This window comes from Colletotrichum graminicola (assembly GCF_000149035.1).
Source record: "Colletotrichum graminicola M1.001 genomic scaffold supercont1.42, whole genome shotgun sequence".
NCBI lineage: Eukaryota > Fungi > Ascomycota > Sordariomycetes > Glomerellales > Glomerellaceae > Colletotrichum > Colletotrichum graminicola.
In genome coordinates, this window is record NW_007361046.1 from 25112 (window position 1) to 51348 (window position 26237).

The window sequence follows — 26237 nt, forward strand, 5'->3', positions numbered from 1 at the left end:
TGGATGCATGGGCTAGATATGTAGGTTGGATATCCTGGGCTGGATACGCTGGGTTGAATACGAATGGTATCACGAGCCTCACACTGAATCGACGGTCAGGATACCACGAGCACGTGCACACTTACATACCAAACGGGTATATACTCAATCTCCTCGAGGACTTGACCCTCAAGGAGTTCGATCTCAAGACTACTCTACTCAAACTAATCAAGCCTCGGATGAGCTGTTTTCTCTCTCTTCCGTGGGGTGGATAAACTTCAAGGCCCATGAATAGTGAGTGATAGTATCTTGAGAGGGGGGTGCTGGAACGAGGTTAGGGGCAACCCTAGCAGAGGCCGCTACGGTTCGGTCGTCGGGGTAGTCAGATATTGCCCTCGGCACTACAGCATCAAGTCATCAGTTTTCAAGAAGCAACGATACTGAGTCTAGAAGGACGGTCAGTTGCATTTCGGATAGTAAACATTCAACGAAGTGTGCACAGAGTTGTCTTCTGACGCTGGCGCCCCTCCTACAGGGGAGCATTAATAGTGCAAGTCCCTGTTAACAACATTGATAAGAGGCTTCCCACTGTGCAACCGTTCCAAATTCGCCTCTAACAGACCCAAGACTCGCTCGAAATGCCCCTTGGTCCTCCAGCTGACATGGGGTGTGATGAAGACATTCGGAGCCTTCCACAGTGGGTGGTCTTTCGGGAGCGGTTCCGGGTCCGTCACGTCTACCGCGGCGGCCCGGATCTTCCCTGTTTCGAGGGCCTCAACAAAGGCGTCGTTCTGGACCAACCCACCGCGGGCAATATTCGAGACGAACGTCTTGCGCTTGGACAAGATGTCGAACTGCTCTTTGCCAAAGAAACCCTTGGTCTCTCTTGTTAGCGGCAGGCACAGGACCAGGATGTCGAAGCCCTGGCTCAGGAAGTTGTTGAGGGACTCTTTGGACGAGCCGTGGAACCACTTGGCCGGGATGAGCCCTTCCGGGTCTCCGGTGCCGGGGATGCAGTAGCTGTCGTCCCTGCGGGACTCGGGCGTCGACCGGTCGCTTCTCGTGTACGCATAGACCTCCATCCCTATTGCCTGCGCGATCTTGCCACACTGACGGCCAATCGCACCATAGCCCAATATGCCCCTGTTCATCGCTCAAGGTCAGTGGAAGGCACTGACGGCCGGAATTTGATACATGACTTACATCCGGAGACCGACCGAGTCTTCAATATCCACAGCCTCTGCCCCTTCCCAGAAACCTTCCTTCATGTTATCAGCATATCGCTGGAAGTGATGCTGGCTGGACAGCCAGGTGCCAATGACCCATTCAGCAATTTGTGGTCTATGATATCACTTTCAGCAGGGCTTCTTAGGTTCACATGTTGCAGAACCAGTCATTTTCACTCACGATTGGCATCCATTCGTCGTGCAAAATGAGACATTTGGGTTTTTGTAGAGTTCATGGCCCACCCACAGGTCGACCCCAGCAGATGACGCCTGCACGAAGCGGACCTTCGACATGCGCTGCGCTGACGCAGGTATGTACGAGAAGAAGATCGTCACGCCATCCCAAATCTCGTCCGGGACTTCGTCCGGCACGATGTAGCCGCCGCCGGGCTTGCTGCTGTTCACCCAACGAATCTCGAGACCGGGGAAGCGCTCCAAGACCCGGCGTTTCCAAGCCGTGTTCTCCGGCGCCGCGAGAACTAACAAAAGCACGTCTTGAGCCAGCGGGCTCGGCCGGTCCAGAAGATCACCCATTGCGAGTTTTGATTCCAGAGAGTGACGCGTGCTCGCGTCGATGAACGGTGTATGAAATGCAATGGCGGGCGCTATCCGCCGAGTTGGCTCGGCCGAGTGTGCTCTATTGTTTAATATGTGTTCCGCCCGAGGACTCTGATATGAAGACGTCCAATGATAGGTTGGGATTGAAGACGACTAGGATGGGGAACTTAAGGGCTCCGCAAACGTCCCGACATCGGTGATAATAGTCCCCGAGATAGCGATTTATCGACGGCGGAACAGACGAAGCAAAAGCACCTTCCCAAAAAGTTGTGCAATGCCATGTTGAGCGTGCTAACCAAACATCAGAATTGTACTGGGCTGGCAAGTCAACCCTTCAATTCAGGATCAGAATTCCGAATCGCACAGCCGTGATTCTGTCGACGTCGTTTTGCTCGACATTTTGTGGATACGAAGCCATTGTGGCCACCTCGCAACAGTAATACAAGAGCTGGCAAAGTCGAAACCCATACTGGCATATTTGTAAAATCTCGATAGCTGGAAACCCTAGGATATACATAAAATACGTGTTTCATTCCGATGTCAAAAAATGTTGTCCAGCCTGGAGAAAGCCTTGCCAACAGTGATTACGGCATCCCATGAACCCTTAATCTCGTGCAGGAGCTTACCGTACCGTCTGTGTTTGGTCCAGAACCTCGTCAGAGTGAGCAGACCTAGCACGCTCTTCGATTAATCAGTAGGCTTGTACACCAGCCAGCTTCAGCAACCGTTCGGTCAGCTCTGGCTTCTCTCGCGGTTCCGACCTTCGTGTATCAATCGTTCCGTCCGGAAGAGTGGGTTGATTGGTTCTCGGGGCGATGTTGTCGTGCGGCCAATGCGTCGTAGCTAGCCATTTCTCAAACGCCTTTTTCTTTGCGTCCAGTGCATCGGCGGTCGCAAATGACGCCGGCGCGTACGAAACGTAGGTGATGGTCCGAATCGTGTCGCTCTTGGCCGTCGGTTCCGCACCGTAGTGGATCAACCGCGAGTCCCAGATGATAAGGTCACCCGGCTCCGCGACGACCTTGTGCTCTCGATAGCCCTGGCTCTCAAACCAGGCAATTTGCTCCGGGGTGTAAGCGAAAAAGTCCTTCCTCGTCCACTGGGCCCGGTCCGTATGTTCGCGGAAGAATTGCTCGGTGGCCTTGTGAGTCCCGGGGTACACCGTCAAGCCCCCGTCTTCGGGCCCCGCCTTGGACAGGCTCACTATGCCCTGCACGCATTGTAACCCTTCTCTGAATGGACTTTGGTCGACATGCGGCCATTTCGTCCTAGGGACGTGGTTTGGCCTTCTAGGGAGCGTGATGTTCAGGGCGTCAAACGAGACGATGAGCTTCTCGGTGTCCCAAATCTTGGCGAAAGCGTCAATGACCCCTGGCTCTTGGCGGATGTCCCACATGAACTTTTCATGGACGACTCCATAGTGATGGAAAGTGTTGATACTCGAGATGAAGGGGAGGTTCTCAGACGTCCAGGTCGCAGGCTTGGACAGGTCTAGGGCGGGGTTGTCGAACGACACAAGCCAATCAAAGGCTTGTTTTTGGTACTCGGCCGCTTTGTCGCGAGATATCACGGATGGAATCACCGCAAAGCCATTCGTCTTGAAATCTTCTTGCCAAGAGGCCCCCGACATGGTGAATATCTCGCTCGTCTTGCTAATGTCGGAACTTGTTTTCAGCGTTGGAATCGTTGGTGCGCTGATTGCGTCTCAATGGCGTGGCTTTCGGGCTCCTTAAGGACGGCGATCGAAGTCGAATGTTGTTGATGAAGAAAGGCTTGAGTCCATGGCGAAATCTGAGAGGGGGATTCAAGTGTCACGAAAACTTTCCTTTCGATGAGGTGCTTGTACAGCATCCACTCTCCTATGCCATCAATCACCGTGTTACTTCCGGAGTATTTTGCAACGCCGGAACCGGCCCAGCGTGGGGCTTACCAAGCGCGATAGTCGGAAACCCCTGACAGAAGCGACGACATACGGCCACTGTCCGTCGACATCTCTACTAAATAGATACAGAAAGTTGGAAAGTAAGATTCAGCAGGCATACTGTTCATAGGGTCTCTAACATATGGCTTTTCACGCAAAGATTGACATCCTTGGTATCGCTGGCTATTCAACTTTATTGGTCCAGTTTATGCAACATGATTGGCGGGCCAAGTTGACACTGGTTTTCTCTTTTAGGCAGACCAAGTATGCGCCAGCTTCAACCGGAACAATCTGTCGAGGCAGTGGATAAGATGACAAAGAGTAAGTTATGATCTCAACGCGCGTTGCGAGCATATGCCACTGATAGCAACCAAGGGTCCTGCAACTTTCGAAAGGGGATTCATTACCGTGCTTACTGGCCTTTTATACCGAAAATTTATGCGGTATTCAGTTCAATGCTGTTGGCTATGCGGCTTTCCGTCGACCATGTAACAATAGCCATAGCTCTTGAAACGGCATTTGCAGAGCTGCTAACAAGTCACTTGAGCTTCTTTCCGTTTCTTATTCCAACGAAAAATCTGGACGATTATGACTTTTTCCTAGCCACTATCGAAATTGTCAATTATGGAGTCTGCTGCTCACCTACTCTAGTTGACTGCATTTCATTGTATAGTCCAGGGGTAAAGACGGCACAGAGACCAACAACAGTAGCTTGGAAGAACACTGTCTGGTGCCATGTTTCCTTGGTATTATCAGTAACTCCAGGCTCTGAAATAGTTCTGAATGCAGCTAGTGGGGTGGTCGGTTGTTCTTGTGTTTTAAGAAGCAGTATGGGGATGACTTTGATTAGCAATCATGTCGAGGAGTATCAGTAACAATGAACTATCTGTTTTCCCCAAGACATATACGTCTTTTCAAACAAAGTGGCAAAGGATCGTGCCTGTCAGTTCTTAAAGAGAAACTCACGTTGAGTTTGAAAAGGCAAATATGTGGTAGAATATTCGGCCAAGGCACTCTTCCGATAGCAGTGACAAGGGCTTCACCATGTGAGTTATCATGCCGCGATTGCAGGTTCTCCGTCTCATGTGAATCAAAGAACCATGTGAGGTAAACCAGATGGGAATTAGGTCCATGTAAAACGGTTCAATCCATCGCAGGATCTGATACAGAATTAGTTGGAAGTTCTGAGGTCAAAGATGCATGATAGCTGCACCTCTGAACATCCATTGGGGAATTTAAGTGCACCGTAATCAAACATTGAAAGTGCCTTCATAGCTGTTTGTGTTGCATAGGCAGTGTATCTAGTGTGATTGATTATTTCTGAAGTCTCTATTAAGGGTCTTTGCAAAAGATTTCCAGGGCCTTTGCAATGTAACACATCAAGCTTATCAAACCTTGCTATAGGCAAAGTAAATATCTCATGGAACCACCTACTGACTTTATCTTTTTTCTCTATCACTTGGGGGCCTATTAAGCCTCGGGACTGAAACCTTTGAAAGTGTACACACATGACAGAGACGTAGCACAAATGTAACCTTCCCTTGCCTTCCTTTGACTGGACAGTTGCAAAAGCATATTGATCGAGTCAGTTTTGACAAAGGTGTAAATCATACAAACACAGAATTACCACAATCTACTAACTGGGAGTAAGGAGGGTGTGACTATTCAAGGTCAGAAGCCAAGTCATGGCTATTGTGCTTTGTGGAATACGGCTTGGAAACGGTTTCATATGTGCGAAACAAACGACAAAGCAATTTACTGTAATTTTAATTTACAGGGGAGTCACTTAGGCCCTCATCTGATCTTCTGATTCTTTGCCTGTACTCGCAAATATGTTACACCTGCATCACAAACAAGACCCGGAAGTTGCATGGACAATTGAGACTAATGCATCGATCTTTTGTTATAGCCTGAGCTATTTTTATGAGTCTCTTGGGCAAATTTATACCTTGAAAGTCTCTACTTATATAAACCCGTCCATACCCCTCTTCAGTCTAGTGCTTTCATTCTTTGCCTCTACTCCGGCACTGAAGCGCATACAAGCTTAAGGGAAAATCAATCCATACACAATTTCACCATGGAGCCAACTTCCAAGATCAACATCAAGTCTTCGACCAACTGCGACATAACTACACACGTTGGATCGTACACAGCTCCAAGTGGACAGACCTGGGCATCTTGTGTTATCTTGTAAATACGAGTCATGATGTCCGACAATTTCGACGAAAAACATGAATTTTACTTCGTACTTGGTAAGATCTACACCACTCTCGTACAAGCAGCTGAAAAGCTAAAGCCTGGCTTGCTAAACATAGCTTTCTTAGAAAGGATGCCGGTGTAATATCGGCCTAATGGAAAGAACCATTGGGTATGTTTAGGGTCAGCCCAAAAAGAGATTGCTCTTGAAGATGTTTGTGGGTGAACTGGAAAACGCCACGTTGTAATATGCACTCAATCCAATGAAAGCTTGTCCATCTGCCAAAGAAGAAGAGTGTAGCGCAATCATCAACTCATGAGGCTAATTGAATCAGATGGGTGAGCAAAGTATGGTCAGGATTGCTCTGTGTTCACTGCATCCACTTGTGGGCTACAGCATTGGACATTCACCTGAGTTTCGATGGCACGGGCTTCTTTATCACGTTTTTGTTTTTGAAATGTATATTTGCCTATGTCCTTTATCGACGTTGCACTTCATCCGCCGAACCATGAATAGGCTATTCAGTTGTATCAGTTAAAAAGAGTGATGCCTTCGAGAGCGAAGGACTGATGAAAGAAAGTGTGTTAATGAGCGAAGTGTAGTGTCGCTGTAAATGCGAAAATCCCAAATGACGCCTCATGAAACTTCGAAAGCATAGAGAAATAGAAAAGGACAATCTTAGATCACCAGGCCCAGTTATCCATGAGGTTCCGACGCTTGATGTTGCGGACGTGCCGGGTTGAGCGAGAGCCCCTTCGTGCCATACTGCTGGCGTCACTACCGATGCCGCCAGCCGCTTTTCCTGCCGCCGCGGCTCCGCCGGTAGCGTCCTTGGCTTTCTTGGGGTCAGCAGAAGCGGTGTCCTTGGCCTTGAGCTTAGCCTTTGCGTCCTTTGCATCCGGGGGAGGTGGTGGTGGTGCCGCCGCGGCGGTGCCATTCGCGGCTGCTGCAAGGGGAGCAGCCGCTCCCTTGCCCTTGGCATCTGCTTTAGCCTTTGCCACGGGTGGTGCCGTGCCATTACCGGCTGCGACATCCGGTGGAGGAGGAGGGGCGGCGCCATTAGCAGGTGGCGGGGGAGCGGGAGGTGCAGCTCCGTCAGCAGGCGGTGGCGGAGGGGCGGCAGCATCGGCGGGTGGCGGGGGCGGAGCGGCGGCATTGACTTCTGAAGCCGCACTTCCAGAGCCTGAGCCCGAAGCTTGGGCGTCCGATGAAGAGCTCTGAGAGCTGGATGAGGCACCATCAGCAGCCAAGGGAGCTGAGTTAGCAGAAGATCCATCATCTGGATAAAATTAGTTATTTGCGTATCAAGAGGGGCATAGTGAACGGACTTTGAGCTGAACTGCTGGAGCCACTTTGGGCAGACGCATCACCCGTGTTTCCACTAGAACCAGAGCCATCACCCGCGTTTCCACTGGAACCAGAGCCATCACCCGCGCTCCCAGAAGCGGCGCCACCAGCAGGGGGTGGCGGGGGAGCTGCACCATCGGCTGGGGGTGCTGGAGGTGCGGCACCAGCCGCCGGGGGTGCTGGGGGAGCCGCACCATCAGCCGGCGGGGCCGGGGGAGCCGCACCAGCAGCTGGGGGTGCCGGGGGGGCCGCACCATTAGCCGGCGGAGCCGGGGGGGCCGCACCAGCAGCTGGGGGTGCTGGAGGAGCTGCACCATCGGCCGGGGGTGCTGGAGGAGCTGCACCAGCAGCTGGAGGTGCCGGGGGAGCTGCACCATCGGCCGGAGGTGCCGGGGGAGCTGCACCACCAGCCGGGGGTGCCGGGGCATCGGCGGCTGAAGATCCAGCGTCTATGTAAAGTAAGTTGGGTGTTCGATAATCTTATGTAGTGGGACAAACTTTGAGATTTTGCAGCAGCATCACTTCGGGCGGCTAAGACACTGCCACTACCACCTAGTCTCTCCACGAAGTCCCTTATGTCGACGTTTCGCGATCGGATGGAATCAATATCCACAGCTCGCTTATTGTCAGCAGAGGACTCGATATCTCGGCGAGCGTCGTAGTTGGCCGTCACCGCTGCATTGAAAAGCAGCGCTGCCACAGCGGCTTGGCGCCAGGAAAGAATCGGAGCCATCTTTAACCAATGCTCCGGTCAGATATACAGTAAATACAAGAAAAAGAATTCTGAGACGTCAAGCCTAACAGAAGAAGAAATGAAAATGGCGGAATCTACACTGTAGATTGCGACAATTGTAAGAAGCAAGTGGTGAGAATAAAAGGGATATGATGAGTCTACAATATGAGACCAAAACAATGGTTCACGATAACAAAGACGATGGACTCTGTCTAGATATAACATTCCAACCCGAGGAGCGTGGGCCTAGGATGCTCCACCGAGGGCAACCGGCTGAACTTGCTTTTTTTGAAAACGCGTCACAGCGATCATCAACCAACCCAGACATTATGTGAACTGGGACAGGGGCCAGTTTGACACGGGCATCATGAGAGGGGCCGTAGTGGTGGGGGCGATATGACACCAGACAAAGCAAATACCTAATGTAGTTGGACTGGACATGGAGTCAAGCTAGGCCAGCAAAGCAAGGGGTGGCCGTTGAGAAGCTCAGCTACGCAACGACGGAATTTCACCTTCAGGAGCTTCCGGGCTTCAGACTGGACGATAGAGACGGCGCTGAGACGAGCTTGGACAAGTCTTGGATTCTAAATTAGATACATATGTTGAGATGATTCAGGTTAAAGGGTGTGTAGAATCTGGAGAGTATGGTGCTCAGGATTGATCGACATGCCAGTCTCATTCTGAAAGGGCACTGTCGGTTCTGATGACCAAGCCTGGAAGACAAGCAAGCTTAACGATGCCAAATCTGCAGCGGCCCGCTGTGATGTGCGCTCAGATCCTGTCCTTGGGGAACGGGATTCTTACCGGGATTGCTATTGGTTTTGTCAAGCAAGGCATGTGGGGGGTATGTTTTGTCTGTGGCCCCTTTCAGAGGATGGGATATGTGGTGAGGTCAGTCTGACAGCTAGGGCTTCCCTGTGTGAAGTTGCCTCAAAAAGGCGACCCCCCTTTGAAACAAGGGTTTTGAGGGATCTAAAAGCATCGTGTACAATCATGTCAATTGCGAAATCAACGAGAACTGGCCACAGAAAGCCGTTCAGGAAGCAGCCGTTTCCGCTACGGAACTAATCATACCCGGAGTGCCTTTACAACACCATCACATCTTATGGCGCTCGCGAGTGGTGTGCGTGTTGTCGCACCAAGTCGCAGATGTGTGCCAAAGAAGGGTAAGAGACATCGGATAACAGTGAACCTCACTAAGTGAAAGGCTCAGGTCTTATCGGACGACTATTTTAAGAGTCGACAAGCTCGTTTCACATTGTCTGTTTCGAGGCCACATAGCTCACTAGCAGAACCTCCACAGCGACAGAGTGGCACCGTGTTAAATCTTTATCAGATATAAATCAGCAGCCCGTGCATCGTCTCGAATGGGGGCCGCACCGCACGCCTGGAACAGGAACTCTCACCAGCCGACTACTCTGGTTTGGGAGTCAGGGTCGCGGACGAATCGAATCTGATTCGGCAGCACCGGTCATCTGAATTCGCTCGTCTGTTTACACAAGCTGCATACGCATTCTTGTCGTCAGCCACCTATTCCATCGCAACATTTATAGACGAAGATTAATTAACATTCCGATGACAAGCGAACAAGTCTCGTTCCTCCGAAATCCCGAAGAGTGGCAAACGCGCAATACATGACAAAGCATGCAGAGTTCTTATTTTATTTTACTTCAAAAGCTTCTTAGCAAACGGCTCAACAGGGTTTCAAAACCCATTTTCGCGCTCTTCTCTGGCAAGCCACCAACTAACCGTAGCGGTCAGACACCCGCGAAACAGCGCGTGTGTCTCTGAATAAATCCATAACGGGGCCAAGAAGAGCATTAGACATTCGAGACCAGGTTGCTTCCGCATTCAGTAGTATCAATGCAAGTAAGCTTTCGCAGCAAGATTGACTCTCAGGCCGAGCGATCGATCTGCGTACTTTGTTTTTTGATTAGCAGGGAGATTCACTTATCCATGTCTACCAGCAAGGTCCACTTACTTATCAGTCAGGATCTTTCTCTGACGTACATTGTCGAAGATCGCCACAGCCACCTTCTAGTTGTAGGAGGACATATATCGCATGAGCAGATAATTATCTTCAAGCTGCATCCACAAAGCCGCCCCAGCTATAAACTCGATTATAAGACGGCAGTGAACGATTGCAACCCATTATCGTCCGACCTAAGACACTGAACACGAACCCGGGAAAACCGATTATCTGATGGCCCCATGGCACCTGCCAAGGAGAGATCGTAAACCAAGATATGGAAATCTGGTTTAATATGTGATTAACATAAGCTCCAAGGTAGCGTGGAGTTATTGTGGAACACAGACCAGTACGACCCTTGGGAGATTATTTTGGGATTTGTCAGGCCGCTCCGCAACCCCATTCCTCTCCTCCATCTCGATAAGAATGTCTCACCGTCAACCGAACTATTTCCCTCGAATACGGATACCTTAGTTCGGCTTATCTTGGCATCCTTTTCTCCTTATTTATGCCGGAACCGTCCAGTCTAACAGTAAAAGCCAACATGTGAAGCAAGTTCCATGATGTTTCGAATGGCTAGTTTGTACTGTCTACACCTTCACATCGAGACTCGATGCCCTTGACCTTGTTTTTTGCAATCCACGTGACTAAATTAACCTTGGCAATGTTTCTTGTTTAAACTCTACGAATGTGAGTGCGGTAAACCAGACTCATGTTTGGCTCGTAAAAGCATACAACATAAGGTTATGCATGGCCGTATTGGAAAGGAATCGACCATCCATAATAGCTAGTTTTGCAGGCTCTCAACATATGAGATGTTGCCTCACCGACAGCGCATCCCAAATGTCATGTGCTCAAATATCCATTCGGCCTCAGGTTAGGCTCCGTAAGGTAGTACATGATCATGTTTGAAAGGGTGGGGTCGGCATTTGCAACATCGCAACTCTAGCCTTCTGGACACTATAACGGAGTTATTATACCGATATTGGTGAAACTTGGGGCGAAACCTCTGTTCTCCATTTGTCCCTCCCGTGAGGACCCGCTTTGGTCCCGCTAGCTCGTCCGCGTTTCTTAAGTCGACAGATCACTTTGAAGTGATCGCACTTGGGTCTTTATCGGGGAACCTACAATGCATTATGCCGCATGTCGGGGTCTTTGTGAAGGAGAAAAAGTCGACCGAAGGAAGAGACAATCGACTGAATATTGGAAACGTGTGGTAACCTGGTCATCTTACACATGTGTCGTCTATCACATTGTGAGGCATGAATCCGTGCTTTCTCGGATCTAAACATGAAGGCAAACTCCGAGGTCGTTCGAACTTTCGGCTCCGGACTTGACTCGCAACATTCACCCGAAATTTTCCACTTTGAAGCCACAGTTCCGGGCTTCCAGCTGTCCGGCTATCCGAAGGTGATTATAGGCTGCTCTTCTGGAGGGTTCGACGTGGTCCCGGTGGAGAGCCGGTCGGCGGGAAAAGGCCAAACCTTTGCAGTCGCGCACGAGATGACACCCGGGTTGAGGCATGTATGCAGTATGATCCGACACGCAAGTCCAGATGGTCTGAATCAGGCAGATTTCCAAATACTTCAAGGCGGCTAATCCTAGTCATTGAACCACGGTTAGCTCGGACTTGCCGAGACCGCTGGCTTCGTAGACTGAGGACCGCTGTAAACGGGGGATTCCCTCGGTATGATTCTTCAATCACTGGCCACGTATCGTTGGCATAAATGTAAGAAGTACGTCCGTCAGGAATACAGTATGCTACAGAGGAAAGGTCTTGTGTACTTGCCGTGTTGATTACCTGCTTTTGACTTGGCCTTTTCATGTCTAATGCGAGTTTTGCCTGTCCTGCAAAGACTAACCTGCGGCATTAGGAGATCATTCTGCATCTTAAACCTGGCTCGGCATGGCCCTGTTAGTCGTAGCTCCCCGCAATCCGCCAGATGAACCCAACCCCATTTAGCTCCAAGGCTGCTTTGTCCTACCATATTTGTCCCATTATTCTTGCCCTCGCAGCATCATGCTCGAGACAAATAACCACCAGAACGAGTATAGGCGGCGTGAACACTACAATCATAAACCGTTCAGCCTCAGTAGTGACTGCAGCAGTTCTGATAATTCCCAGAGCCATCGTGCGAACAGAGATTTTGATGAATGCAGATAGCGAGCTCATCAACCGGGCGGAACAAAAGTCACATTGCACACCGAGAGGAAATGCTCCAATCTATAATTCAGCTTGAGCGAAATGAAGAGAAAGAAAATGCCGGTATCACAGTCCACTATCAGACATGAGACAAAGAGGCAGTCTAGCCAGGACACTCTGGTCAGTTGAGACAAATGTCCAACTTCACTGGAAGGAGGACAAAGTCAAATCGTTATCAATCACCCAGTCACCCTAACCACCGAGTACAAATCCCAGATGCCAAGATTCTTTCGGTGGATACGAGCTATCAGACGCCCCCGTCCTATATCCAAGACATGCCTTTTGCCATTTTCGCCCCTGATATCATTGCTACTATGGCTTGGCAACTGCCGGCCTCTGATACTGCCTGCAGCATCAATGCAACATCGCAACAGTGACGTTACTAATTGAAAACATCTCCGCTCAGGTTACACTGGCTATAGCAAGGCACCCTAGCACAAACTCTCTGTCTGAACCTCCTTTGTCTGAATGCTGAGGATGGCGTTGCGATGCCATAGGTCTGCGAGTATCTATCCCCGGTAAACCGCCCCTGGCAGCCCCGGGCCACCGATCGCAAGCACACTGAGATCGGTGAATGAAGACTTTGGTGGCTACGGCTACAAGATTCTTCTCAAAAAAAAAAACGACAGGCTTGTGACACGAAGTGGTCCTCGACATCCTAGTGTGAATAATTGTGGATGCTGTCGGACGCCCAAGACGTTTGCTGCCTCCATGGAAAAGGCCTTCAATAGATCAATATCCCTCAGTTTCGCAGCTTTTCAGACACCGACAGCTATCAATCCTAAGATCGATTCGCTGGCTCTTCCGGTAGCAATCTGAGCCTCCAATCGAGCGATGTGCCACGTCACCAGCATAGTATTCGAGCCGGGGAGTAACTGCTACCAATAGCTTTCACACAAAACTCACAGCCATAGGAAGACTATCACAGTCGCTGTCACACTTCCCAGCGATCGATTTCTTTGTGCTGTTGGCAGGACTTCAATGACTCACTTCATGTCATATATGGGTTAAGACCCTGCAACGCCTTCCACCACAGGCCGGAAGCTTGGGAACGTTTCTCAGACTTGCTGATGACCAAGAATTTTGAACGATTCCACAATGCTGCTAGAGGTATTTTGATCTCGGAAGACGTTTTGGTGTCATATTCCTCTTGTATTCTTCTTTTGTCAATTCATAATGCCTCCAAGTTGAGTTTTAATCAGTGAGTGTTTATGGCTGAGGCCGGAGCCTTTTCGTTATTCTCCTTTTCTCTAGCTCTATCTTGTTGTCGCCGCTGGCATACGAGCTGACCAAGCGACGCCGTTCACCGTAAACCTAAGGTCGTCAACGATGAATCCATTAGACCAACCATCGCAAACGGTCAGCACGGCTTAGACTTCACTCTCAAGTTTGGGCAAATGTTCTTGCCGATCATGCCATATTCAATCTTTATAGCTCTTTCGCCATCAGGTACCGTCTTGTTGTTTTGCAAGTCCCCTCTCGTGGAGGGTGTTCTCTAGCGAGTTCATATAGTCTTTTGTTGAACCGACCAAAGTCACTATATCGTTCGTCAGATCATAAATCCTCCACTTCACGGCAACGATATCATGTCCGCGCAGAAATTTTGTGGTCATTATTGCTCACTGCGACCTTCTGTATATTCTCTTAGTGAATTCTACTAGGGTTGCTTATCCATGCAGTTACACTCTAACACTGGCCTTCTTAGCGCCAACATGGTCTCGCTGATGAAATTTCGAAAGACGCTTGCGTACCTCGTTCAACTAAACACCATTCTGAAAAGGATTGATTATTAATGTCTTTGGCAGGCTCTTGTGGCTCTGTGACAACACTTCTCGTGAGGATCTACAGGGTGATAGCGAAAGTATTGCTACTTCATGGCCGGCGAAGGGTGGAGATGAAGGGGGGGTTTTACATCTAACAGGTAAGTTAGCACTAGACTCCTGAGTCCCGGCACTTTTTCGCTTGTACTTAAGGCTTGACTAATCGAATTGAAGTACTTCCTGATCTCAGTCGAGGAATGGGAGTGGCGATCGTATCAGCCAACGAACGAAAGACCTTGCGCTAGGGGATCCAACTTTCACGATTGAGCTGGGCTAGAAAAGGTTGCAGTTCGTGGATGGGCCAGTCTTTAATGACTTACTTGGATCACGCTTGGCTCATCCGATATCTAGCAGCAAACCACCCGTCGCGTCCTTCTCTTTCTACGTATATTAGACTCTGACTATTTGCCCGACTGCGCGACCAACATGCCCATCGAATACCAACCGCTCCATAAAGTCGGCCGTGCTGCCATCCGACACTGACTTATCGCCGTGCCCCAAGACGAGGCTTTCTTTCTGTATGAGACGTCTTTCATGAAAAGCTGAACCCTTTTCCTTTGCCACCAACGAAGAGTGCCAGTCCATTCTTGAAAGCATGCGGCCATGGGCATTGGTGTCGTATAGCGGGGTCTCGAGGGCGGGGTGGATACAGACATTATGGTTATTATGGGGTTCTGCAAAGCGCTACTTATATGGAATCGGTACGGGTTCAGCACGGTGCCCCAGCGGAGTTTATGAAGCAAGAGAATAGCCTCCTCAAGAATCTTGAGACGTTAAGTAGAGGCGACTAACAGTTTTAAGTACCTGTTGAGAAGTAATTATGTTCGAGAACAAGTAGTCCGACATTGCCATACACCAGCGAGTTTCTGAGCTGCTGCGAGCGTTAACCGCGGTTGTTTGATAGCTTCATGAGGCGCAAAGTTTTTGGTTCCGTCAGCCTTCAAGGAAACCTGATTTTTTATGTTTTACAGTGGATACAGAGGCGTCTATGGTCATCCGTCTCTTTCCATCTCTACCTAGCTTTCACTGCTTGCACAGAATGATGAGTGTTGCTCGTCAGTGTTTTCTTCCCATGCAGACTTGTATCCCCTGGGGACCAGGCACCTGTGAGACAACTACCCGTCGGTTGGATCCCGAAGAAAGAACTGCCTGACAAGCTTTGAAGATGTCAAGGCAATATTCCTCCCTTCTTCTTGCCAATAAGCTAGCGGACCATGATACAGCCAACATTTTATGACCTACCTCCTCACATTCGTGCACCGAAAAATCAGCTGCCACTTAAGAGATATCGTTGTGCTGCATGGAAATGAAACCCGAGTCCTCTTTAACTTTGCTAGTGAGCTTGGATATCTCATCAAGTGCATTGTCAGGGAAGACCTTGATGCCCTGAATGAATCGCCGCCATGGACGCGCACGGGGCAGGATGCGGCTTCTAGTCAACAATGAGGTAAAAGGGAGGCAAATCAATATCAAGTAAGGTTATGTTTGTATCCGTACTGCGGATGGTTTTCAGCCGAAGATATACGATCAGTTGGGCATGCATAGCGCCCATGCGAACGAAGTCGATTCAATTGGTTGCATCGAGAGCAAGGAACTGACATCGGCATCTATGGGCAACCCAACACTGCCGGTGTGATAATCTCCAGGCACCTCGGGCGTCAGATTTACTGTACTAATTACAGTAGATCGGATTTGTGGCGGCTGTGGGATGAGCTAAAGCATGAGGACCCAGAATGGCGTCAGATGATGAAGTCATTGTCAATGGTGTTGCACGTCATCTATGAGCTTCTCGTGCGGATCTTACACGAGTCTCGATGTGCCAGTATGCGTCTGATGCCCCTTTCTCCCAGTATAGTATTGGCGCCCATGGTGCTGCCTATCGGAATTAATGCTCCCTTGGTTTTAACAATTGCACAGTAAAAGTCTTATCAGAAGGAGAGAGAGAACAGAAAAGCTTTGGACGAAATAGGGGGATGGGATGGGCGTTATTAACTAGGACCATCCTTCAGCATGGGCGATTCTTGATTGCCATATCCGTACATACGCCGCCTCAGCTGTTTTGAGCCAATAGGACGATGGCGTTTGCGTTTAGCACAATGGAGCGGCCCGGAAGAGAGATCATTCATGCTGAGGACAAAGAGTCAGGGCAGACAATCTTGCGACAGGGGGTGCTAGCTGCCGACTCTCATCCGTATTAACCGCCGTTTTCTCCTCCATGGCCGGCTAACCTGGCCACGCCGCCGTTTTAACCCCAAAAGATGGATAGGCGATAGGAGTCAGATTCTAGCCTGGCCTCCTGGGCATTCCGTGCCGCATCGGCACCTTAGCTACACACCTTGGCAAACTGCCGACAGCCACGTGCCTGGCAAAGAAACCTGCAACGTGCAGGTGAAACGATTCAAGGACGGAGCCAAGCCGTCACGAAAAAAGGAAAAAAAAGTCATGGGGAAAAAAGGTGAAAACCAGTGAGTGCATCTAATAGCTCTCTTAAAGTTTTCTACCGACGTTAATGACTCTTGAGGGGAGAAAACCCCTGGCCATGCACCGGACCTGCGCGGTTTGCTGAGAAGATAAGGGAAGCGACTGAGACGGGCATGGTCTCGCTGACCAGTGGAGTCATGAACGGGGCCTTAGGTCACTCAGTGTTCAATGCGACTGGGGGCTAAACTAGCGTACCAACTCGTGCGTTGGCAAAGAGGGTTTCGGTTTGCCGGGCATTAAAGATGGAAAATAATCTGTTGGTTTGGATGGATGGTAATTAAGTCGTGCCCGCGGCGGCATGCGTTCATGGGCCTTGTTTGTCACTCAGTGTCCATGATGTGACCACACCAAGCTGCACTATATGAAGCGGTTAGTTCCCACACTTTATTGACTCCCGATTCTCGCTCGGGTTTCCCGTGATGATTGTTCGCCTGTGTATGCCATCCGCTTGCCTTTAGTATGCGATTCTCCGTGGCCTGTGCCGCTCTCTTCGCCCCGCTCACAGTCGCTGCGGGCGATGTTCTTGAGTACAAGTCGACGCCCCCTGGGCAAGTCATCAAAGACGGGGTTAAGTTGCGGATTCTCCCCGTCGGTGATTCCATCACCTACGGTTTTGCAAGCAGTGATGGGAACGGTTACAGACTAGAGCTCGCCCAGGATCTCCTCGGTAAGTCAAGCACGCATGCACGATGGTTGACACGACATTTTGGATGTGCAACTCAGCCATTCGCAACCAGACCTGACAATTCAGTAGCCAACGATGTCGTTTTTGCCGGAACAATCCACTCTGGCAACATGACCGACGGTTACTCTGTAAGTCGTACGACGAATACCAGCCTTGTGGTGTGCATTTTTTCTGACACTCAAAAAGGCGGGTTGGTCTGGCAAAACGATCCAGTATATCGCAGACAATGTCGGGCCTTCACTGGCACAGCGGCCAAACATTATTCTCCTCCATGCCGGCACAAATGACATGAACCGGAATCGTGACATCTCTGTAGAAGGTAACGATCCGGTGGGCGCCGCCGACCGACTGGGCAGCCTCGTGGACCAAATGATCGCCGCCTGCCCTGACGCCACCGTCCTCGTGGCCCAAATTATCAACACCTGCCTTGAGGACCAGAGGCCGGCAACGACCGAGTTCCAGAAGCTCATTCCGAGCGTGGTCGATGAGCGAAAGAACGCCGGCTACCACGTTCTGGCTGTGGATTTTGCCTCTCTGGGCGACGCCATCCTCCGGGCCGACTGCGTCCATCCGACAGACGGAGGCTACCGCATCATGGGGGATTACTGGTACGACTTCATTGCGCAGATTCCGAATGATTGGATCAACAACCCTTTCGGCAATGACCCGAACAGAACCAAGTTTCAGGTTGCGAGTGCTGATAAGATTGTATCGAGTGGCGCCAGTGTCGCTACGTCTCAGTTCAAAGAGAAATGGCTCATGTCTTTGGCATTTCAAGTAGTGGTTACGCTAATGATAATGAATAATTGAGTCATGTCTTTCATGAGGTTACGAATGATATGGCTCTAGACCATTATAAATGCAATGATACAGAAATGAAAAAGGCTGATTTGACATTGCAACGTTGTCAATTAGGTGATCACCGTAACACTGTAGTGTCTACGGAAGAATATACAGTGATACAAGCAATGACCAAGTTCCAATCAATGAGCCTGTAATAATATTTGCAATGTTTGCATAAACACGTATCTTATGGGTTAATACACTCCAACTGGGAATTCCATCTCATTCCGTCTTTGAAAGACGTGTCATAGGCCGATATTTCCCCCTCCTTTATCGTGCCCTCACTCGCTGAAGCTCCCGGACGAGGATTAATCGATCGGTAATCCTGAAATTCTAGCCCAGTCTGGATCCCTTCTCGATACTTCCAACCCCGCTCCTTGATGTGGTGAACAGCAATCAAAAATGCTCACTCATGCTTGCCAGAAAGCCCTGACTGGTTGCAAGATCATCGTTATTGCGGGGTTGTCTAGGTACTGGGCTCTCGCGGATGGTGTTGGTGATACTTTTCTTGCGTAACTCTAGGCCCCTCATTTGGTTGCTTGGGCAGTATATGTATGAATCAGACATTGCCCCAGTACCACACTGTCCTCATGAGCTGCGAATCCCATCGATTGCCTCGAAGTTCCTGGAAGAATCTTAGGAAAGCGCTTAGAGACAAACCGTCAACATGTCTAGCAGAAAAGACCACGGCTTGAAGCAGCATGGTCTGTCAGATGATGCCGTCGAGGCGGGACATGACTTTATCCACGATGCTGAAGTCGAGGAAGAGCGAGTATGTACACCATGTTATCGTCGCCAATACGAGGCTGATTACTTATCTGTCTGTTTCACAGAGACGCAGCGGAGATGCCAGCTCGATGCCATCGATGGAATCTCAGCAGAAGAAAAGTGTAAACCTCGAAGGGATGCAGTCCAGCAAATCAACAGGTCAAGAGAAGGCAGGCAAGAAAACCTAGCCGTTGGCCGCCTTGTATAACTCATCTGCGGTCTACAAGATCCGCAGCGTTGTAAAAGATGATCTGCTTCAATCGTCAGATTGATGTTGAAAACCTTTGTGTGATTTACCGTAGCTGGTGCGAGCCGATGTCGATTATTGGGGAAACTTCGAAAGCGATCAAGTGTAGGATTAGTAAATCTTGATAGCATGGTAATATTGGATGAACAAATTGAACAAATTTTGTTTTGATGAATCCAACTAATTCTCATCGGGGTGATCACTGGTGACGACGGTTATTTGATAACATCAGCAATGTAATTATTGGTCCCTAAGTCTTGTCTGAACAATCATACAGAGTACACAGGTCAGATTTGGACCGATGACCCGCCGTTGTTTCCCCCCCAGAGCGCCGAGTTCGGACCATTACTAACCACCAGCCCAATTGGAGCCGGTAGCACCCGGCCAAAACACCGCCTTATCACAGTGGGCTGATCACTGTCTTTCTTTCTTTTTTCTTTACTTTTTTTGGTCTCCTATCTCAAGTAACGACCAGAAATGTTTGTCATGCCTTTCTCGAAGGATTCGTCGTACCACTTCGTCGTCCTTGGCGCCGGTGTCATTGGCCTAAGCACCGCGCTGACACTAAGGGCCGAGTACCCGGGAAGTCTAATTACCATCTTGGCAGAGCATTTCCCCGGTGACTACCACATCGACTACTGTTCACCATGGGCGGGAGCTAATTGGTGTTCTTCTGCGAACGACAATGGACTCCTCGAGTCGTTTGACCGCGTGACCTTCGACCGGTTCAAGGAGATTGCACACGCCAGTCCCGAAGCGGGGATTAAGACCTCACCACTCAGGATGATCTTTGATTCGAAAATTGAGGACGCCGGAATCCTTAGCGAGGGGACCGGAAAGCTCTGGTATAATGATTTAGTTGGCGGTGTTGTTCCATTGAGCAAGGACGAGCTACCGGAAGGGGCCATCTTTGGGCTTGAGATGCCCTCTACGTTTGTGATCAACACTCAGATCTACTTACAGTGGTGAGGACCTATTCACTTTCCAAATCTTATGTACCCGAACTCACAGCCATAGGCTTCTGGAGAAATGCAGACAAAGCAACATAGAATTGCTGCGACGTCGGATTGGGCACATCAAAGATGCACGCATTTCACCAGACGTGACGGCTGTTTTCAATTGTACCGGATTGGGATCATACTTCCTTGGTGGCGTCAAAGACAAGGCAATGTATCCTACTCGAGGTCAGACGGTCCTCGTTGAACAACCCATTCAGCCTCTCAAGAGGATGTACTTCCGCTCGCCCCACCGAGTAGACAACAACACTACCTACATCTTCCAAAGACCGCTTGCCGGAGGCATCGTGCTCGGCGGGTGTCGCCAGGACGGAAGTTGGGATAGAGAAGTTGACCCAGAGTTGGCAAATACCATCCTCGAGAGGTGCTGTGCTCTGGCTCCCGAGCTGGGTCGACCTGAGGACCTGAGGATCATCAAACATGGCGTGGGGCTGCGGCCTAACCGCAAGGGCGGCCCGAGACTTGAAGCTGAGAAGAATGATAATGGTTTGGTAATCCACAACTATGGAGCATCTGGAGCAGGCTACCAGGCATCTTGGTGAGCTGCAACCATACTTCGAGAGTGCGACGATTGTGCTGACGAGTCTCCAGGGGAATGGCGGCACATGCTGTAAGACTTGTTAAAAAGGAGATTGAACATGGAAAGCTACCAGCAAAGCTTTGAGCTGGTGCGGATCATTGATGGGTCAATGAGCTTAGTAAGTCTATGCAAATGACTATTACACATCTATACCGTGTCTATGTTCTCTTGCCTGGTAGACCAAATGCGATATCACGTTAAAATCCTAGTATCGGATTCGTACATCATGATTATCAACCGATGCAAGCTCAGAATCGAGGCCTTTAGAGTTACACACTCGGCCATTTGTAATCCAACCACTTTTCCAGCGTTTGGTTCCAGGCTCCGCTGCCAAGCTGTACATGCACCCAGGCGTCAACGAACTGCTTCCAGACGATATCTCTGGGAACGGCGTATCCCAACTCCTCAAAGTTGAACGGCGCACCCGGGTTGACGATGCAGAGTTCTCCCTTATGCAGCTTAACTTGCAGCTCCACCTCAATGAGATCAGAGATCATGGCATCGGCCGTGCCATCCAAGACTGCCTGGTAAACGGCGTTGTTGTCCTCCACCAGAACGATAGTCGCAGATTTAAGGTTGGCGCGGTCGAAGGCTTCGTTGGTACCTCCGGGGTTGACGGCCACTTTGACGCCCGGCTGATCCAGGGACGCGAGGTCGGTGTACTTTGACGAGTCGGCGCAGCGAATGCATGCGGTCTTGCCCACCTTCTGGATAGCGGTCGAGAAGAACGCCGTCCTAGCGCGCGCGAGGGTCATACTGACGCCGCCCATGGCAATGTCGAATCTCCCCGCCGTGAGATCGCTAGTAATGTTCGCCCATTTCGTTGCTACCAGACGTGGGGGACTCGGGAGTCCGAGAGCGTTGGAGAGGGACTGAGCCGCGTCGATATCCGCACCGATGTAAGTCGTGTTGATCGCGGTGGTGTTTGGTAGAGTTGTCTGGTTGGTAACGAAATATGTGAACGGCTTATAGTCACCCGTTGTGCCGACATTGATGTATCCGCGGGCCACGATCGTGTCGAGAAGCGAAGTTGTATTGGCGTATGACAACGACGGCGTGGTGTCTTGAACCACGCCGAGTTGTTGAGCACAAACCCAAGCTCTCAGAACAGCGCTGACAAACGCAGATATCCGCATATTCACCATATTTAGCCCGATAACTCGATCTACCTGAAGCCGAGAGCTCCGTCAGAACTTTGGAGTGGCGGGTAGCCAGAACTTTTACTGTGATCCAGAGCCCTCGTCGCCGATTCCGGGGCCCGCATGTTCACTTTGTGAGTGGGCCTTGTTTATCGTGGGCATGGAAGTTAATACGATAGTGGGTGATTCCCCATTGGTCAATTGGACGTTCAATCATATGCCAAGATTAGACCAGGTGTGCTAAAGTCGGGTTTTTTATTGTGGTTTACAAGGCGCAACCTGACTATATGTGATGATTCACATATATCTTTTGTTCTTGATGAGATGGATAAGTGGCCCTGATACTAAGCTCATCCCTCGTTGCTAGCATCGACCTTTCCTATTACATTCATGTCTCAGTGTTACTCGATTGAATTGATGAATAACATCTAATATTGAGCCATCTCTTGTGGGGATAAAGCTTTCATATGATGGCTTGGAGCATGAAGTGTTTTGATAGGAGCCGCGTCCTAGATTGTTAATCAGTTAACTTATTTCTATTATTCATTTAAGTATCTAGGTTATTAGGATGCAACATATAGAAAGAGCGTTCTCTACTTCGAAACCTCTATTTTATCAAGGACTTCTCTATACTATGATTAGTTAGCTTGGTAGAAAGCGGAATCTCTGTCATGCTCTTTCTTATACCATGGCCGTGCAGTCACGTCATCACACATAGCCGAAGGGGACAACTATGTTAAATGTCATATGTCCCAGGGTGTTTCACTTTTGCGCGATGGAGACAATTCTATCCATACCATCAATGAACCCGATTGTCGCACCGCTAATAGCAAGAGTTCGGGTCACCGGCAAGATGATGCCCTGACTACACGCCTTTGATGAAGCTGCTGTTGGTATGAACGGGTTATCCGATCAGATGGTTGACGAATAGTCATTATCTTTATTGAATAGTAGTTGAAAAAGAAAAGAAGCTATTTGAAGTGCTGGCGAAGGAACGGGAAGCGTAATTGTCAAACAAGAGAGCTTATGCAGTGTCTCGCTGACCCTAAGACCCCCAGTAAGCCCACCTTCCATGTTATCGCACAGAAACAGTCTTATATCCAACATGGCAAACTAAGAGCTTCCGGGAGGATACTTCTATCTTTGGGAAATAAGCTGGCCGGATGTGTTCTTCTCTCAGATCCTAGTGGGCCCTGCCAAGTTTCCTTGAAAAGTATCACTGCGTCTTTGATAACAGCCATCGATGTTTTACAAGTCTTCCTCGTTATTTTTAGGCCATCTGTCGATAATGATCATGGTTGTGTGGCTGATATCCATCGGGATCGGTTTCATGGGCAATGTAAACACACTAAGAGTGAAAAGACGGATAGTTAGCTTAATACATGGGCGTCAGGAGATGCAACGGCCTCCAGTATACTAGAGACGTGTTTTTCAGATAAGAAAGGGAACTTACTCGACTGGGGTAGTGGTCGTAATGGGCCTTGCAGCAGAAGCAGTAACAGCTGGGTCGGTGCCTGACGTGCTTCCCGGGTTCGAGAGACATACCACACTGCTAACATAGGTGCCGATGTTCTGGCACGAGCTCCCCAGCTCTGCGTTCCAGGACACGATCTGGGCCCATGTAGCCTTTGCAACGTTAACAATAGTCGTACAAGTGTCGCCGGTCTTGACAATGTACGGATCGCAAGTGAGGGCCGCGATACACAACGAGGAACCGGCGGCTGTAGGGAAATCGTGGCACCTCGACAGCAGATTGTTCGCCATCATAAGCTGGGCTGTTTTAATGCGCTGCTGCTTCGCGACAGACTGACAAGTGTCGCCTTGCTCGATAACATGGGTTTTGCCGGTACATGCTCTCACGGATGTTGGGGTAGGAGCTGGCGCAGTCCCCCAGGTGATCCAAGCAGGGCTTGGAACAGGGGCCGGCGTGACAGCCACGGTCGTCTTGCAGGACGACGCAATCCGGCTGAGGCCGCTGGACAGGTCAGCGTTTGATGCCAACGGCATCTCCATCTGTGTTTTCAGGACGGACAGCGCGCAGTCGTTGTACATCAATCTTGGGTCGCCCGAGGCGGTCCTCCGCTGATTCTCTGGGTTGACGCCTGCCAGTTTGCCTAACAGCAAGTTGCAGTTTTCGCCAGCGCTGCCACGCAAACAACAGTTAATCTTTTGTATGTCCACTTGTCATTTTAGGCCACTTTGTTGTACGTACGCGTTAGATGTACAGAGTACGTTGAATCGCTCCCACACGAGCTCGGCACTGTAGCCGGCGTGATAGCTGTAACCATCAGGGCTGTCATAACGACTGGTGTCGCAGCCGGCCTTCACCTGCTTCAGGTAACCGTTGAGAGATGCCCTACAGTCCGACGTGCCGAGTCGGCTAATGGTCGTTTCGTCGTAGAAGTGGCCGATATCTGTCGCCCACATCAAAGAGGCATCACAATTGAGCGCCCGGTTTAGAACTCCAATGCAGGTATCGGTGAACACCTTTGTATCTCGGGCCACGTTTAGAAAGTGAACGTCAGCCACAACTTGTTTGCTGATATCAATCATAGCCCAGACGGTCGGGGACCTGAACAGGTTAACAACCTTCATGTTTGCCGTTTCTCTATCCGCACGAAGAGGTGAGACTGGTTCTAGAGGCGTGATGAAGGAGGGAATTGTAGGTGTGGAAAGATTCAGGGGGATTACTCTTACTTTTCCCTTGTAGCCGCCCCTTATCAATGGAATGGATATTTCGAGTCGTTGACGACTTTCATAGTTTTCTTCAAAAGTCTTACCCACAATGGCTGCCTAAGCAGATATTCCACGGTTAGTTAGGCTGAAGCACGTTTTTTGAAGGCAGCAGCGGCAAAACCAATGTCACTACCCTGCTAATAGACCCTGTTCTTTCCAACATACTATGTAAAAGCCCCATGTAGAGCCAAACCAGGGTGTTCCATTGCGGATTTAGGAACTATGGGATAGGTATAAGAGAGGTGGATGCCCAGTTCGAGCAAGGGAGAAAGAAAACAACAGCTAGTCGGAACAGCCCTGACGCCATGCCCACTGTATTCAACAAGGATTAATTGACAAGTGGAGAATCCAGGTCGTTCGACTCTTCATTATCCGTATTTGGATATGAATGATTTTCAAGAGCGGGCCTGGGCCTTAGGCGTTCCGCGATTAAGAACTCCGTTCAACTGCTAACAACAGCCTCTTGTCCGGGTTCCGCTAGTCGTTACTCGGAGTGATAGTGTTTCAACGTCCAAAAGTTTCCAGAATACCCTTAATGTTGGTTGGGGCGCTTTTAGGTGGATTCCTAGGACCCAGGCTTCGTCACACCTGTTGCAGAACATTTGAAAAGACCAGGACTTTGCAGACGAATGGCCTACAGGCTCACAATGGCTCTGGCGGATCGCATATGACTGTGCATTTACTGTATTAGTCTCCTTTCCTTTTCATAAGTGTAAGCTAGTAGTCAAATAGTAAGAGCATCAAAATCAACCAGACTTTCCCTGGCCTCCTCCAACTGTCGATTGAGTACGCCATCAGGCACGAAATGATTGTAAAAAGGCACAGCTGGCGTAAACATCTCGAAAAGAGTCCTGCCAAACACTCCAAACCCAAAATCTCGGAATGACAGATCAGGAGATATATATTTCGGATCAAGATAGGCATCCTCAAGCTGCTCGCGGCGTTGCCATTGGACTTGGAGATAGCTACCGAAGCGATTCGCATCGGGGTGCATCTTACCTCCACTCAATATATCTTCAATACGAAGCGCCTCCTCCCAAGGGGCCACCTCGCCATCGTTATTTTTGTCGTCATCGGCCTCAAAGCGGTTGATAACGAGGATCATCCGCGCATACCGACGATTCATGATGCGCTCAGGTAGAGACCAAGAGGTTGCCTCTGCCTTATCGGCCATCCGCAGGCGGCTCTGGATTTCCTTCTCATGGTGGCGGATGCAAGCGTCCACGCGCTCATCATCAGAGAAGGATTGCGGCAGAGGCAGCGTGATAACCTCAAACCGGTCTGGTAACCAATCTCGCGATGTGCGATCATCAAGTGTGCCATCAAATAGAGCGCGTACGAACCGGGCGCTGCGGGTAGGGCAAGCAGTATGTGTTGCATCGTAGATAACAGTAGTAAATGGGGGACGTAGGGGCCGGATTTCAGCTTCTGTTTCGGGGGTGCTTGTCGGGACTCGGTACGCAGCGAAAGTTGCAGCGCCATCGTGGCTGGGCGCAGGTTGCACAATGGTTTTTTCATCTATGACTCGCGGTGGTGATGGTGGGCAGTATTCTCCCTCGTCCTCCTCCTCTTCCTTGTACGGCTCAGGCTCCACTACCTCTCCTCGGGAATTGTAGCGAGATGGGCACGCCGGAATAGGGCAAACTTGACACATGGTAATGATATCTGCGGTGATTGATGAGCGTGTGTGTAGGTTTGAAGGGGAGTGTAAGTTTTTGGATTGGTTTTTGCGTGGTTGTTCTTAAACAGCTTTTATAGAGGGGGGCTCGGTTGGTGGATGAGCCAGAAT

At 49.9% G+C, this 26237-nt stretch overlaps 9 protein-coding genes across 9 annotated transcripts; 3 read left to right on the top strand and 6 right to left on the bottom strand.

Moving 5' to 3' along the window:
* Positions 1 to 521: 521 nt before the first annotated feature.
* Positions 522 to 1739, bottom strand: GLRG_08508 (D-isomer specific 2-hydroxyacid dehydrogenase; the record flags this gene model as incomplete). The annotated part of the gene is made up of 3 exons (XM_008099408.1): positions 522 to 1122; positions 1183 to 1320; positions 1387 to 1739. 3 exons carry the CDS (start codon positions 1737 to 1739, stop codon positions 522 to 524), a joined length of 1092 nt encoding a protein of 363 aa, XP_008097599.1.
* Positions 1740 to 2454: 715 nt separating this feature from the next.
* GLRG_08509 (phytanoyl-CoA dioxygenase) lies at positions 2455 to 3393 on the bottom strand (the record flags this gene model as incomplete). Its single annotated transcript, XM_008099409.1, has 1 exon — positions 2455 to 3393. One exon carries the CDS (start codon positions 3391 to 3393, stop codon positions 2455 to 2457), a length of 939 nt encoding a protein of 312 aa, XP_008097600.1.
* Positions 3394 to 6564: 3171 nt separating this feature from the next.
* GLRG_08510 (uncharacterized protein) lies at positions 6565 to 7961 on the bottom strand (the record flags this gene model as incomplete). The annotated part of the gene is made up of 3 exons (XM_008099410.1): positions 6565 to 7160; positions 7210 to 7677; positions 7727 to 7961. The coding sequence occupies 3 exons, from the start codon at positions 7959 to 7961 to the stop codon at positions 6565 to 6567; spliced, it is 1299 nt and encodes a 432-aa protein (XP_008097601.1).
* An 8932-nt stretch (positions 7962 to 16893) lies between these two features.
* Positions 16894 to 17929, top strand: GLRG_08511 (GDSL-like Lipase/Acylhydrolase; the record flags this gene model as incomplete). The annotated part of the gene is made up of 3 exons (XM_008099411.1): positions 16894 to 17101; positions 17189 to 17247; positions 17306 to 17929. 3 exons carry the CDS (start codon positions 16894 to 16896, stop codon positions 17927 to 17929), a joined length of 891 nt encoding a protein of 296 aa, XP_008097602.1.
* Positions 17930 to 18629: 700 nt separating this feature from the next.
* GLRG_08512 (uncharacterized protein) lies at positions 18630 to 18918 on the top strand (the record flags this gene model as incomplete). Its single annotated transcript, XM_008099412.1, has 2 exons — positions 18630 to 18734; positions 18796 to 18918. 2 exons carry the CDS (start codon positions 18630 to 18632, stop codon positions 18916 to 18918), a joined length of 228 nt encoding a protein of 75 aa, XP_008097603.1.
* Positions 18919 to 19454: 536 nt separating this feature from the next.
* Positions 19455 to 20657, top strand: GLRG_08513 (FAD dependent oxidoreductase; the record flags this gene model as incomplete). Its single annotated transcript, XM_008099413.1, has 3 exons — positions 19455 to 19942; positions 19995 to 20531; positions 20585 to 20657. The coding sequence occupies 3 exons, from the start codon at positions 19455 to 19457 to the stop codon at positions 20655 to 20657; spliced, it is 1098 nt and encodes a 365-aa protein (XP_008097604.1).
* Positions 20658 to 20842: 185 nt separating this feature from the next.
* On the bottom strand, positions 20843 to 21718 carry GLRG_08514 (bacterial extracellular solute-binding protein, family 3; the record flags this gene model as incomplete). The annotated part of the gene is made up of 1 exon (XM_008099414.1): positions 20843 to 21718. The coding sequence occupies one exon, from the start codon at positions 21716 to 21718 to the stop codon at positions 20843 to 20845; it is 876 nt and encodes a 291-aa protein (XP_008097605.1).
* A 1443-nt stretch (positions 21719 to 23161) lies between these two features.
* GLRG_08515 (LysM domain-containing protein) lies at positions 23162 to 24307 on the bottom strand (the record flags this gene model as incomplete). The annotated part of the gene is made up of 2 exons (XM_008099415.1): positions 23162 to 23855; positions 23925 to 24307. 2 exons carry the CDS (start codon positions 24305 to 24307, stop codon positions 23162 to 23164), a joined length of 1077 nt encoding a protein of 358 aa, XP_008097606.1.
* An 865-nt stretch (positions 24308 to 25172) lies between these two features.
* GLRG_08516 (uncharacterized protein) lies at positions 25173 to 25930 on the bottom strand (the record flags this gene model as incomplete). Its single annotated transcript, XM_008099416.1, has 2 exons — positions 25173 to 25729; positions 25792 to 25930. 2 exons carry the CDS (start codon positions 25928 to 25930, stop codon positions 25173 to 25175), a joined length of 696 nt encoding a protein of 231 aa, XP_008097607.1.
* Between the last annotated feature and the right edge of the window lie 307 nt (positions 25931 to 26237).